Source organism: Heptranchias perlo, chromosome 11, assembly GCF_035084215.1.
Source record: "Heptranchias perlo isolate sHepPer1 chromosome 11, sHepPer1.hap1, whole genome shotgun sequence".
Lineage (NCBI taxonomy): Eukaryota > Metazoa > Chordata > Chondrichthyes > Hexanchiformes > Hexanchidae > Heptranchias > Heptranchias perlo.
Window position 1 is genome coordinate 43,799,251 of NC_090335.1, and position 14,397 is coordinate 43,813,647.

The window sequence follows — 14,397 nt, forward strand, 5'->3', positions numbered from 1 at the left end:
GGAAAAGTGCAGCGTTATGCATGTGGGAAGAGTGAATGCTGAGCATACATACACCCTTCAGGGAAAAACATTAAAGCAGGTGGAAAGAGAGAGATCTGGGCATTCTAATGCATAGATCTCTAAAGGTTCAAGAGCAATGCTGTGAAACGATAGCTAGAGTGAATAAGGTGTTGGGTTGCATTTATAGGACAATTGATTATAAGATAAAGCATGCTACTTTGACCTCATACAAGACCCTGGTCAGGTCTCAGTTAAAATACTGTGTCCAGTTTTAGTCTCCTCACGTGGTGGGTGATATTGAGGCTTTGGAAAGGGTGCAGAGGAGGGCCACTAATTAATTCTCAATTTAAAGCATCTTAGTTATCAAGATAGGCTACAAGAGCTGGAATTCTACACTTCAGAGAAGCATAGGCTTAGGCGTGATCTGATCGAGGTTTATAAGATGATGAAGGGAATAGGTTGTGTTTGAGTTGACAGTTTGTTCCAATAAAATACGTTAGGGAGGACCAGGGGTCACAATTTTAAGTTGCACAAAGCAAGATCGAGGTTAGATGTCAGGAGGTGGTTCTTTTCCCAGAGATTAATGGACCTCTGGAGCAGGCTGTTGGCTCGTGTGGTGGACGGCGATTCGTTGAATTCCTTCATGCGAGAGCTGGACCTGTTTCTGGCTGGGGCGGAAATCACCTCGTACAAAAAGAGGGTATTACAGAGAATTAACTGGGCCAGAGTGATCTCCTGGGCTAGTTTCGAACGCTTGGTTGGGGGTGAGGGTGGGGGCGGGGGGAGAAATCAGAGAGGAATTTCCCAGATTTCTTTCCCCCAAATTGGCCTGGGTTTTAATTTGTTTTTTTGCTTCTCCCAGGAGATCACCTGGTTTCGGGTGATGTGGAGAGAGTATATATTGTGATACACAGGACATCACAATTGTGTGGGACAGGCTGGATCTTTTCCTGTCTGTCGTTGTTCATATGTTTGTGAATTTGCAACTTGCAATATGGTGAGAGCTCTTCAAAAGTCAGCAAACTTAAGTGGAATTATGCAGGTACTGCTTTGGTACTTTGATTGACTGCAAATCCCATCAGTCATGACGAGCCCCTCCCCTCAGCAGTTCATCCTTTTGTTGCACTCATTATTGCTGCAGTGGCCCAGGCCCTTCCCCTCCATCTGCTAATGTTGCTACAGTGATCTGGATCCCGCCTGCTCCCTCCCACTGCCACAGCAGCCTTGGACCTGCTTGTTCCTACTGTTGCTACAAGGCTTGCTCCTCTCCATTGCTGCAGTGGCCCAAGCCCTGGCTCACTTCAATAGGCCTGGCCCCCAATCTCTTTCTTATTTAGGAGCCTGATTTCTTATCATTCCACATTCTATCCTAAAGCAGAAGATGGGGAAGGGTGGAAAGAGGAGAAAAGGGTGAGCCAGAAGTAACAGCAAACCATGATAGGGGGAGGAGAGGGAGGGGGAGGAGAGGGAGGGGGAGGAGAGGGAGGGGAGACAAGGGAGAGGAAGACGGGGGAGAGGAAGACAGGGGAGATGGAGGTGAGGGAAGGGGAGATGGAGGTGAGGGAAGGGGAGATGGAGGTGAGGGAAGGGGAGATGGAGGTGAGGGAAGGGGAGATGGAGGTGAGGGAAGGGGAGATGGAGGTGAGGGAAGGGGAGATGGAGGTGAGGGAAGGGGAGATGGAGGAGGAGGGTATGGGAATGGGAGATAGGGAGGTGTAGTAGGGAGAGAGGGAGATGAGAGAGCGGGAGGGCCAGATGTGAGAGAGGGGCGAGGAGTTGGGAGAGAAGGGAGGAAAAGAGAATCTAAAAAGGGAAGATATTGATACATAGAGGGGAAATTAAGAGAGAAATATAGAAGGGAGAGATGCATGCAGAGAGACTACTGTTTTCAGATTTAACAGTATCCACATCCTTAGTCATAAGGCCATGAGGGACAGAGTATTATGGTGGAATTGGTTGTAAAACGATTGTTTTTCATTGTTTATTGTTAAAGATAATATGTTGTGAGAGTAAGGGAACGTGAATTTAATAAAGGTAAAAAATAGATTTTTGTTCCAGAGCTTCAGGATTTTGCTCCATCAAAATTAGGGTGTGATCACCCATGTAAATACAAACACTCGTGATCTGCATTTTATTTCTGTTAGTGGCCACATCCAATTTAATCTACAATGAACTAGCTGTTCACATAGGACTATTTATTGGCAGATTTATCTTAACATGATTTGAGTATGTAGAAGCAATAATAAATGCTAGATGGAAAATATAAGAGTGTCGAGACACTAAGGGAATGGAATTCTTGTCTATGCTAACTTTAACAAAAAAGTAGATGACAGAATAAAGATATGCTCCGTCATTTTATTTGCATATTCTTTTACTAAAATTAGTGAAGGCAAGAATCCAATGGATTTAATTTCCTCTGGTTTCGCAGGTTCACATAAAATTCATGTGTGTGCTGTTTTAACACAGTCATAACCCAATGGGTTAACTATTTTAATGTTTAAAATAGGCAGGTTAACAGCTGATTTAAAATAGCACACAAAAGAACTTATATGAATGCTTTAAGCTGTACGCTTACAGTGTAAATTAAACCAGTGTGAAAGTGGCAAAATGATTACACCTCCTTCATCCACCACCACCTCCTAATATCGAATGAGTCACACAATTCTACTGACTGAGATGTCATAGTTCTAGTGAGGGTATAGTGCAGCTTTACAACAATACACACTGCATTCTGGGTAGTACCCTGCAGCCCACAGTCTTTTTCCACCTCCAGACCATCTACTTGGCTGGGCTTTTGCAGATGTAACAAAGTCAAACGAGAAAACATATGGCAGTTTTTTATGGGTGTAAATTCAGTACAAAAGTGATGGCATAACAAAGGCATTATTCATTTAGGACACATTTTCAATTGTACCCATTTACAGGGAAATTCAGACAATATATTGTCATGAACACTGATAATAAACAAGATATAAATTGTTTCTTAAATGGAGACGAAAATAAAGTTCTCACTATAAATATTTAAGAACTGTTCATTTACTGTGCAGATGTAATTCTAAAAAAAATCTTCACAGCATTATGATGCCATTGAGAACTGAAGCTTTAATCCTTCAAAAGTGATTGTCTAAAAATATAGCGTGCGGAATTCCACGCATCTTAACAGAAAGCATGCACTTTTGATTTTTTTTTCTATACCCAGTACAAAAAATTCTAATTTTGTATTATTTTTCAAAGTGGTTTTAAAAGAAAAATGCTAATGCAGTTCTCAAGGGTTCGTACAAATGTCATGTAGCGTGTGGTAAGTTATGTTTTAGTGCAGCATGCTACATTGTTTGCTCAACCGTACAATCACGTAGTACCTCTAACTGTGCTGAAAGCTAAATTATTTTACAAGCTAAAGGAAAAGAAACATCCTGCAGGTTCATTGACAAGCACAATGAAAATATTTTACAAGCTGGATGCTGTGACACTGGGATGAACTTTAGTCTTTGGTTTCTCTAGAATGGAAGAAATTTACCTGAGGAGGTGGGATCTTCAGAGAAATCAGGCAGCTCCTCAGGAGGGTCCCCATAGAAAGAATTGAACTTGTGGCTTGATACAGCTGCTAGTACTGCCCCCTGAAATAAATTAAATAAAACATTGCTTACAAAAGTTATAATTTTTTAAAATTCAGTTCAGTTTTGCATAATTAATTTTATTCCTAGAATGCTTTGCTAACCAATCAAGAAACAATGAAATCAGTCACAAAATATAAACTGTTTACCATCAGAAAGAAGTTACAAAGCTGTAACTTTAATGAGCAGATTAAAATGACATCCTGAACCACAAAACTGAAGCTTGGCAAAAAACATGACCTGAACTCCAAGATTGGGATATAGCTCACAATTTTCTCTTCAATAGTTTGTTGACAAAAACCTATGTACTGGGTATTAGCCAAGAGCAGAGTATCACTGTCATCCTTTGTGATACTAAAAAACAAAAGATTAATACAATGATCTGGCAGGTTATGTTTTGGAGTAGTTATGGAGGTATCTATATTACAGCATATTATAAATTAGGTTATAGGCAGAAAGAAGGATTGACTGGAACACCCCTGCAAAGCACACATCAAGCATATACTTTCCACCCAGCTTCAGCACCTCTCACTGAACTGCACCAAAGTTGCTGCTGCAAAGTCAACACAAACACATGCAACAAAAAAGAATGTTTTTGTTAAAATAAGATTTTTTCAGTGTGCATTTAGAACTCAAAAGGAACACAAAATCATTTATCTCAACTATAATTTACTCTTGTGACAGAACAATCCCTGGTGCCCTAAAGTTCATCACTGATGTTTTTATCAATCATTACCTAGATATTTTTAATCTGAGAAACATATGTAGGTGTTCCCCTTCCTCTCAAGATCATTTTCAAATTAATATTTTTAGTCACCAGTGCAACTTACAAGGTAACATTTCATACAGTATGGAGTACTTCCTCTGGATGATTATTTTTAAACTGTGCTGCCTCCACTGCTGCTCTGTCTTGTAACAGCTAAATTAGCATACAGTAAGGACCAAAACTCATTATAGTCTGTACGTCTCAGTACAAGAAGCCGCTGGAGAAGAACCAAGTTACTTTCTAAACATCTTCTTCATTTTCACACAAATGAGGGGACAAGGGAGAGAATGGGGGTGGGGGGGGGGAAGGCAAAGCAGAGGGGGAGAGGCGTGGGGTGGGGGCCGAGGCCGAGTGGGGGCGGGGGTGCGCAGGCGGGGCCGGGGCCCGAGGGGGGTGGTAGACAATGGGAATTTTGAACAGGTGACAGTAGTGGAACAAGGCCATTTACTTGAGGGAGAGGAAGGTGCCAGATGCGTAGAGGAAAAGATCAGGGTGATGAGGGTCACATTTGGTGGTGGTCTGGGCAGAGCAGGTGATGGATAGTATAGCCAGGCAGGGAGGCTTCGGCATGAAGCAAGTTACAGCCAAAGCTGGGACGTCAATACATTCATCCACAATAAGGGCATGGATGGCAACAACCTTGCTCGCCTGGTGGGAACTGTGGAGAGGTGATTGTTAATTGAGCAGCAGCATCCAAGGAGGCAGTGGTGGGTGGGCCCAGCAGGACAGGAAGGAGGTTGGCAATGTTAGACCCCAGTGGGCACGCTGGGTAGGTAGATCGGCAAAAGAGGATGGGCCAATGGGGCTGCTGAACCTAAGGAGGCAGCAACGGGTGCTTTAATGGGCCCTTCCAAGAATGGTGAGATTGGCACAGAGTGTAACTGTGATCTTAATCAAGGGCGATTCAAGCCTGGGATGGTGGCAACAGTGTAGGAAGGCAGAGGATGGCATTTCTCCAGTAATCATCTTTTTATTGTCTCCTATTTTAACTCCAACTACATGCTTTAGATCATTAACTGCTGTTCTGCAGATCTCTATATTCTAAAACACATTTGGTTGCTGTAACTTCCTAGGCCTTTAATGCCCTCCGTCATAGATTCTGTGTTTTTGATTCCTTCTGTTTCTTATACTGCTTTACTAAAAACAATTCAGTCTCAGTGCAATGTATATGTTGCCCCTTTCCTCTAAATGCTACAATCTATATTCAATGGCTCATTTCCAATTGTTAGATCAGTAAATAGTTCAGCAAATTGCCCATTAGAATTAGCTTGGTGTCAGTGGCAAGTTAAGCACTATTTCTGAATATTGGGTGACAGCAGCTTAATGGCAACTAAACGTAGTTAATACCCTGCCACCATAAGAGTCATGATGTGGAGATGCCGGTGATGGACTGGGGTGGACAAATGTACGGAGTCGTACAACACCAGGTTATAGTCCAACAGCTTTATTTGAAATCACAAGCTTTCGGATCTTTGCTCCTTCGTCAGGTGAGTGAAGGGTTCCATAAAGGCACCGCATATATAGTCAGAGAACAATGCCTGGTGATTACAGATAATCTTTCCAACTGCCCGTTATCACACCTCGGCAGAGAGATAATCACAGTGCCTTTATGCAAGTTGAAATATGGGGCATTTTGTGTTTGCTGAAGAGTTTACAGCAACCTCTGGACTTATAACAAAACACTGATTTGTTTATTCAAAATATCCAACTATATAAATACCTTTTGAATAATAAGTCCCGTTTACTTAGTTTACTTCTTTTGAGTCTTTGGCAACCAACAAGTGGCAAAAAAACTTGTTACACCAAGATCAAAAGAAGAATACATTACATATAAATGTGTCTCTGTAATGTTCATATAAAACACCAACTTGGTTGTAACATACTTTTTTATGCCTAATCAAAACAATGACAAGATTGGGGAGAAAAATAGACAGTAAAGGCTGGCCGAGTAACAGTTTATCAGGGAGATGGAGGTGACCAAATTATAGAACGTTGATTTGTATTACATTTGCATTTGTAAGTTCAGGTTCACTGAGCAGCAGCAGTTAAATACATATGGCCAGCCTTACAAGTTTTGAAGCATCCATCATGACAGCAGCAGAACTTAATGACACAGACTTGTTGGCATCAGTGGTGTTGTCCAGTAAAATGGAGGAAGATGGATCTCTTAGAGCCTAGCTTTCTACACTGGTATTGACAAGTCTGTATAACACAAATATTAACATTGCTGACGAGTGTTCTTTGACTGTTCTATAATCTAAACATCGACAGCAACAGTCTTCAACTGAAAAGGCTCACTGCAGTTTAAAATAAAACTTAAAACACCCAGCACCACAAATGTCTTCCATAGAAGATTATTTGGTTGTCTCCTGAGTGCATTATATTGAGGGTTCCAATGGACCTGTTGGGCCAAATGGCCTGTTTCTGTGCTGTACATTCGATGTAATTCTGAGATCGATGGATATTTGGACACTAAGGAGATCAAGGGATAAGGGCATTGGGCAGGAATGTGGAATTGAGGTAGATGATCAGTCATGATTTTATTGAATGCTGGAGCAGGCTCAAGGGGCCGTGAGGCCTATTCCTGCTCCTTATATACTTCATTATTTCCTTGGACTGAAACCAGGAGCAGCACCAGGTGTGTAGAAGAGCATGCCAGGAGCAGCACCAGGCTTACCTAAAAATGAGGTGCCAACCTATAAAGCTACAACACAGGATACATGCATGCTAAACAGCGGAGGCAACATGCTATACACAGAGCTAAGCGATTCCACAACCAACGGATCAGATCAAAGCTCTGCATTCCTGCCACATCCAGTCGTGAATGGTCGTGGACAATTAAACAACTAACGGGAGGAGGAGGCTCTGTAAACATCCCTATCCTCAATGATGGCAGCGTCCAGCACGTGAGTGCAAGAGAAGGCTGGAGTGTTTGCAACCATCTTCAGCCAGAGGTTCCGGGTAGATGATCCGTCTCAGACTCCTCCCGATATCCTCACCATCACAGAAGCCAGTCTTCAGCCAGTTCGATTCACTCCACGTGATATTAAGAAACAGCTGAGTGCAATGGATACAACAAAGGCTATGGGCCCCAACAACATCCCGGCTGTAATGCTGAAGACTTGTGCTCCAGAACTAGCCGCGCCTCTAGCCAAACTGTTCCAGTACAGCTACAACACTGGCATCTACCCGACAATGTGGAAAATTGCCCAGGTATGTCCTGTCCACAAAATGCAGGACAAATCCAATCCTGCCAATTACAGCCCCATCAGCCTACTCTAAATCACCAGCAAAGTGATGGAAGGTGTCGTCGACAGTGCTAGCAAGCGGCACTTACTCACCAATAACCTGCTCAGTTTGGGTTCCACCAGGACCACTCGGCTCCAGACCTCATTACAGCCTTGGTCCAAGCATGGACAAAAGAGTTGAATTCCAGAGGTAGGCGAGAGTGACTGCCCTTGACATCAAGGCAGCATTTGACCGAGTGTGGCACCAAGGAGCCCTAGTAAAATTTAAATCAATGGGAATCAGGGGGATAACTTTCCAGTGGCTGGAGTCATACCTAGCACAAAGGAAGATGGTAGTGGTTGTTGGAGGCCAATCATCTCAGCCCCAGGACATTGTTGCAGGTGTTCCTCAGGGCAGTGTCCTAGGCCCAACCATCTTCAACTGCTTCATCAATGACCTTCCCTCAGTGTTATCAGAAATGGGAATGTTTACTGATGATTGCAGTGTTCAGTTCCATTCGCAACTCCTCAGCTAACGAAGCAGTCCGTGCCCGCATGCAGCAAGACCTGGACAACATCCAGCTTGGGCTGAAAAGTGGCAAGTAACATTCGTACCAAACAAGTGCCGGGCAATGACCATCTCCAACAAGAGAGTGTCTAACCACCTCCCCTTGACATTCAATGGCATTACCATCACCAAATCCCCACCATCAACATCCTGGGGGTCAACATTGACCGGAAACTTAACTGGACCAGCCACATAAACACTGTGGCTACAAGAGCAGGTCAGAGGCTGGGTATTCTGCGGCGAGTGACTCACCTCCTGACTTCCCAAAGCCTTTCCACCATCTACAAGGCACAAGTCAGGAGTGTGATGGAATACTCTCCACTTGCCTGGATGAGTGCAGCTCCAACAACACAAGAAGTTCGACATCATCCAGGACAAAGCAGCCCGCTTGATTGGCACCCCATCCACCACCCTAAACATTCACTCCCTTCACCACCGGCGCATCGTGGCTGCAGTGTGTACCATCTACAGGATGCACTGCAGCAACTCGTCAAGACTTCTTCGACAGCACCTCCCAAACCCGCGACCTCTACCACCTAGAAGGACAAGGGCAACAGGCACATCGGAACACCACCACATGCATGTTTCCCTCCGTTCCTTCATTGTCGCTGGGTCAAAATCCTGGAACTCCCTACCTAGCAGGAAGTTTCATAACTGGGGCTGAACGTTAATTGAAAGAGGAAGACCAAGCCATGCTTTTTAGTTCAATATCGATATAAAACAGTTGTATTGCAAAGCCACACTAAAACTAATGAAGAGCCTCTGAAGATTACGTATTGAAGCTGCCTTTGAGCACTGCGAGTTGCTGAAGCACCATCCCCAGGTCTGTGCCAGCTCAATGATACCAATGGCAAGTTTGTGTGGTGTTGAGGCAAAATAAGCTGGAGTGATTGCCTATGTACCAAATCCATAGTGGTCCATATTATCAGCAATTTGAGTACAAATCAACCTTAGCCAGAGTGGTTGAAGTGTTAATGTGGCAGGAGTGAAGGTTGCATGCTCTCTGAAAGCAGGACAGCTTATCAAGTTATCAGTCTCTACTACAAAAGACAGAGCCATACACAGTATGATACATTTTTCCTTTGAAACTACTAGCTCTGGGGCTTGAAAGCTTCCTAATCATTGGTGATATCTCTTAACAACAGCAAACATGTCACTGATCCCTTCATAAGAAGATTCACCTGCAAGAATTGCATGAAGGGTTACACATGAGGAACAATGGCCATGAATCTTAGGACCTGCAAGCAATATTCTATCTAGAACCATCCAAAGTGAGTAGCATTCTAACCAAATGATGCAAACCTTGTAGCAGTGAAACCACTCTGTCCAGGTAACTGCTGAGAATCACCTTCTTGAACTTTTCCTTTAGAATGAAGTTCAAGGTATGGATGTCTAGATTCATCCATAGTTAACGGAGCTATAAAGTAACAAATCAGGCTTCAAGTATTCCTGGCTTGGTATCAATTATTGGGAAGATGCTAGAAGGGATCGCAAGAGATGCCCTTTATGATCACTGGGAAAGGAAAGGAGCAATTAGAAATACACAACACTGCTTCTGAAAAAAATAGGGCATGCCTAACAAATTTGATTGAGTTTTTTGAGGAAGTCACTAGGGTAGTGGATAAGGGTAATCTGGTAGACATTGTCTACCTGAATTTTCAGAAGGCCTTTGATAAGGTAACTCACACTAGGTTACTTCACAAGATAGAATCTTGTGGTATCAGTAGAAATTTGACAAGCTGTATTAGGAATTGGCTCCAATCCCCCAGCCAGAAAGTTGTAGTTAACGGATGTGGTTCAGCTTGGAGACACGTTACTAGTGATGTCCCTCAGGGATCGGTCCTAGGCCCGCTACTCTTCACAACCTTTATTAATGACCTGGACAGTGGTGCTGGTCAGTTAGTTTGCAGATGACACCAAAATCTGTGCAAGGGTTAAGACGGTAGAGGAGTGCAATCTGATCTAAAAAGATTTGGATGTGCTCGGGGGGTGGCCACACATTGGCAAATGGCATTTAATTTAGATAAATATAGTTGCATGCATTTGGTAGGGCCAACACAGAATACACGTATCATTTGCAGGAAACAATACCGAAAGCGGTTGAGTGGCAGATAGATCTTGGTGTTATTGTGCACAGATCACTAAAGGTTCATGACCAATGTAGAGAAACTGTAGCTAAAGTTAACAAGGTATTGGGTTGTATTAATAAAACCATTTTGACATTATATAGGTCGCTGATCAGATCGCATCTAGACCACTATATCACCAACATGGTGGGTGATATAGTGGTCTTGGAAAAGATCCAAAGGAGAGCTACATGAATGATTCCTAGTATAAAGAACTTCAGCTGCTCAGATAGGCTCAAGGACCTTGGTCTATTTACTTTAGAGCAGTGTAGACTTAGAGGTGACTGGATAGAAGTCTATAAAATAATTAAAGGGCTGGATAACACCCCTATTGATAGATGATTCCAGTTTAGCAGATTGGGGAGGACCAGGGGACATGACTATAAACTATGGAAGAGTAGGACTAGACTGGATGTTAAGCGGTTCTTCTTTTCCCAGAGAATTGTGAGCCTCTGGAATACAATGCTGGCTGGTGTGGTGGGTGCTGACTTTCTGCATGCTTTCAAGAGGGAGCTGGACCAGTTCCTGACTGGGGCAGAGATCGTATCTTATAGAAGATAAGTGTACTTATAGATAACACTTGATCTATGTGATCTCCTGCACTAGTTTCAATTGACGTAGGTGATCGGAGAGGAATTTTACAAGAATATTTCCCCCTTATTGTCCCTAGGTTTTTTCTGTTTTTTGTCTCTCCCAGGTGATTACATGGCTGCGGGGGTGGGTGTGAGGGGGGGAAGGGAAGAAGTGTTTAACCATGATGGTGTGGGGCAGGCTTGATGGACCAGCTGGTCTTTTCTTGTCCGTCAATTTCGTATGTTTGTATAACCTTTTGAAACTTTTTAAATAAAACAGTAACTTTGGCTGTCAGTTCTCTGCTCTCGCATTTAAAACCCTCTTATGAATTATGGGTTGAGACAGTATCCCTCACTCGTGCATCTGATAAGACAAGGTCGTACTTGCTGAAAAGACTGTTAGATGCAATCTTAAGGGACACCAATGCTTCTTTCTGGCTCTCGTGGTCTGAAATATTTAGTTGTTCCTTGATCCAAAAGGAAGCTACTTTTGATATATGTAGTTTCTCTGTTACATTAGAGTGTCATATCCAGAATGGCTTCCGAGCTATGCTGATGTTAAACTATCTGGCATGGTATCCACTTGCTTGCTAAATAGACCCTTTCCAACAAAGGATAACATTGCCAGCTTTAGAGAAAGCCAAGATTAATCCCACTGCTCTGCTTTCTCCCTATAGCCCTGTATCTTCCTCTGCTTCCAATATTTAGCAATTTTTTCTTCAAAAAAAAATGCAGTGCTGCCTGCCTCAACCTTTCCCTGTTGCAAAGCATTTCATGCTCCAACAACCCTCTGGATAAATACACTTCTCCTTAGTTCTCTCCTTACTCTCTTAGTGGTGGTCTGGAGGAAAACTGGATATTTTCAACCAGACATAACTTCTGCAGAAGATAACCTGCGCCACAGGCCTAAATACTGTATACAGGATATCTGACTTCTACAGCATCTATCCATGTGAGATTGCATTTTACTCTTTACTTCAGGAAGTTTCTGGGTAATGGTCAAATCAGTCAAATAGTTTGTTCTTTGATAAATTTAATTTAATAGGCCGAATGAAAGAAAGTCAGATTTGCATTCACATAACTTCCCATCACCTTTCTCAAACATCTCACATACATCAAATTGCAGTGGCTTGTAGTGTAGGCAAATAATAGGAGATCACTCATGTCTGCAGTGTCCTGTGTGTAAAGCTTCTTTCCCTGTGCATCTTCCTGTTTGAGTTTTTTCCTTGGGGAGGGGAAGAGGATCCATAGTTTAAACTTGAAGGAGCACATGGGAATCAGCCACAATGGAAAACCTGTAAATCCTTGTAAAAATCTCCCTAAATATTCTTTATGATTCTTTACATCAACAGCAGGAGTTGCAAGTCCCAAGAGATGTGGCCTGCACAAACACTTGCCTAGGAGTCCTTGCTGACTGCTTAGAAACTTGGAATCCTGACTGAGAGGCATTTACATTTTTCAAACCTCGAGAGCTGAGCCTGGAACAAAGGATTCTTGGAGACCAATATAGTGCTCCCACAGGTGGACTTCTCTTGCTTCCTGACAAGATAGGGTATTCCACCTGAAGCTTGAGAAGCTCTAGCCATGAATGAGTCCACAAGAACTGCCTAAATAAACGCTTTGGATGTTGACACTCTTTGGTTTCTTCTGCGGTAGTGGTTGGAATTGGTATCATTTGGGTCTGTGTGGCAGCCGGAGGACATGATGTGGTGGCCATTTCTATAAATCAGCTACATTTTCAGTTATACTCCTTTCAGAAAGTCCCAAGGGGAGAGGTGGCGGGTGGTGGGGGGGGGGGGTGGTTCTTGTCTGATGCATTATTCTTTCCTTTTCCCCATAGAGATGTTGATGGGAATACTTAGTGGCCAGGATGCTTTCCTGTGTCTTTGGTGTTGGTTTCAATCTTGATCAAAAATGTCGCTGACCTGAGATGACTGCCCAGGATAGCAGCAAAAGCTGTACTGGTATTGCCAATGAAATTGCCCAAGTTTCAGTCATAAAGATAGATGCCATTGTCATTTCCTTGGAATGACTTCAGAGCAGTGCAGTGGACTGCTAAACCCAAAGATTAAGCTAGTTTGTGACCGATATTGGAGGAGGTAGTGAGGTCCCCGGATGGCCTCAATACCTACATCCCGACTACATAAGATGACCAGTATGGCTCAACTAATTATCTTTCTTGGGAAGTTCTTGAGAATGCTCCCTTGCTTGCACTCAGATCCCTTTTTGACCTAGAACTGGAGGTATCCTTCTGCTCATGGAAGAATAGAGTGAATAGGATGGTTACATCAAATCCTATATTGGGCTTCATACTTTAGACAGCAGAGCACAGTATTATGAGGTGTCATGCACACTAGTCACCGAGAAGGATGTGTGATATTTGAGGAAATTTTGAAACCAGGAGCTGGCATCAGACAGATAAGGATGAGTCAACTGGAACTAAACAAATTAGTTTCAGTGGGGCATGGAAAGTATTGGTTGAAATAAAGTGGTGCCAATAATAGAGAAGAAAACTGCATAAATGCTAAGAAGATAAACGTATGAAAAATTATTGCATCTATTTATATACTGTAAACTAAGAAACTACATCGAACTCTAGGGGAAAGACTGAAATAGTGAAAACACAACTTATTTTTTTGATTTGGACAGACAACAGTCAAGACTGTTGTCATCGACAGAAGAAAAGTACCAAAGGTTCTAAACAGTATCCTGGAATTCACTACAACAGCAATATTGGCGATAAACACCATAAGTTAGACTGTCATGCCACCCGATCCTCCATCAGCAAATTCATGCTACAATTTACTGGAAAAAATAATTAGAATACGCCACAGTGAGCACAGCGGTGAATTGGGAGTGGCATGGCCAATGTTTGATACACATCCAAGGTACAGGGGCCAGACACAGAACGGAATAACAGGTTATTTAACAGGGATGCGTTTAGGAGCAATGGCTCCGATCTGATCACGTGGGGATGGGTTGCAGTATGTAGGGACAGAATGTCCAGGTTGGATTTAATTTGATTGATTGATTTACAATGTTTTCAGTACAAATTCAAGTTAAGAAGGGACCCGTATGCATAGGGTTGTCTCCCAAACTGCCTGCGATCCCTAGCCATATTTCATTACTGGTTGCAATTCATGGTTAGCGCGCGAGCTGAATAAATATTAATATAAAAATCAGTCAGGGGAAAATCAGAACATGTCTGGCTGTCAAAAGACTTACTTTATTACTTAATTGAGGTTTAAGATTTCAATGACGTTCCTACACCAAGTCAGTAAAAATGTTACCCTCAGGTAGCCTGCTGAGTGGTTGAATACTTTACAGTGGCATTCTGTAATGATCTAAGTGGCTGTGGTGATCACAGTAGCGCTAATTCAGCAAACTTGATCTTGCCATTGATTTTAATGGGAGTGGAGCTATGATAATTAGTTGTTCAACTTTTTCAGCGAAGGGGTCTCTGGAGCAGCGCAAAAGTCCAGCAAATTATGGTGTGGTGTACGTAACAGCATAAGTCACTCATG

At 42.8% G+C, this 14,397-nt stretch overlaps 1 protein-coding gene across 2 annotated transcripts in view; it reads right to left on the bottom strand.

Annotated features, from left to right (window-relative positions):
* Positions 1–14,397, bottom strand: part of caska (calcium/calmodulin-dependent serine protein kinase a) — a 399,989-nt gene that overhangs the window by 132,086 nt on the left and 253,506 nt on the right. For both annotated transcript variants that reach the window (XM_067992893.1, XM_067992892.1), the window contains exon 10: positions 3,518–3,617. In XM_067992893.1, coding sequence (XP_067848994.1) covers positions 3,518–3,617 — 100 coding nt within the window. The remainder of the gene's footprint in view (positions 1–3,517; positions 3,618–14,397) is intronic.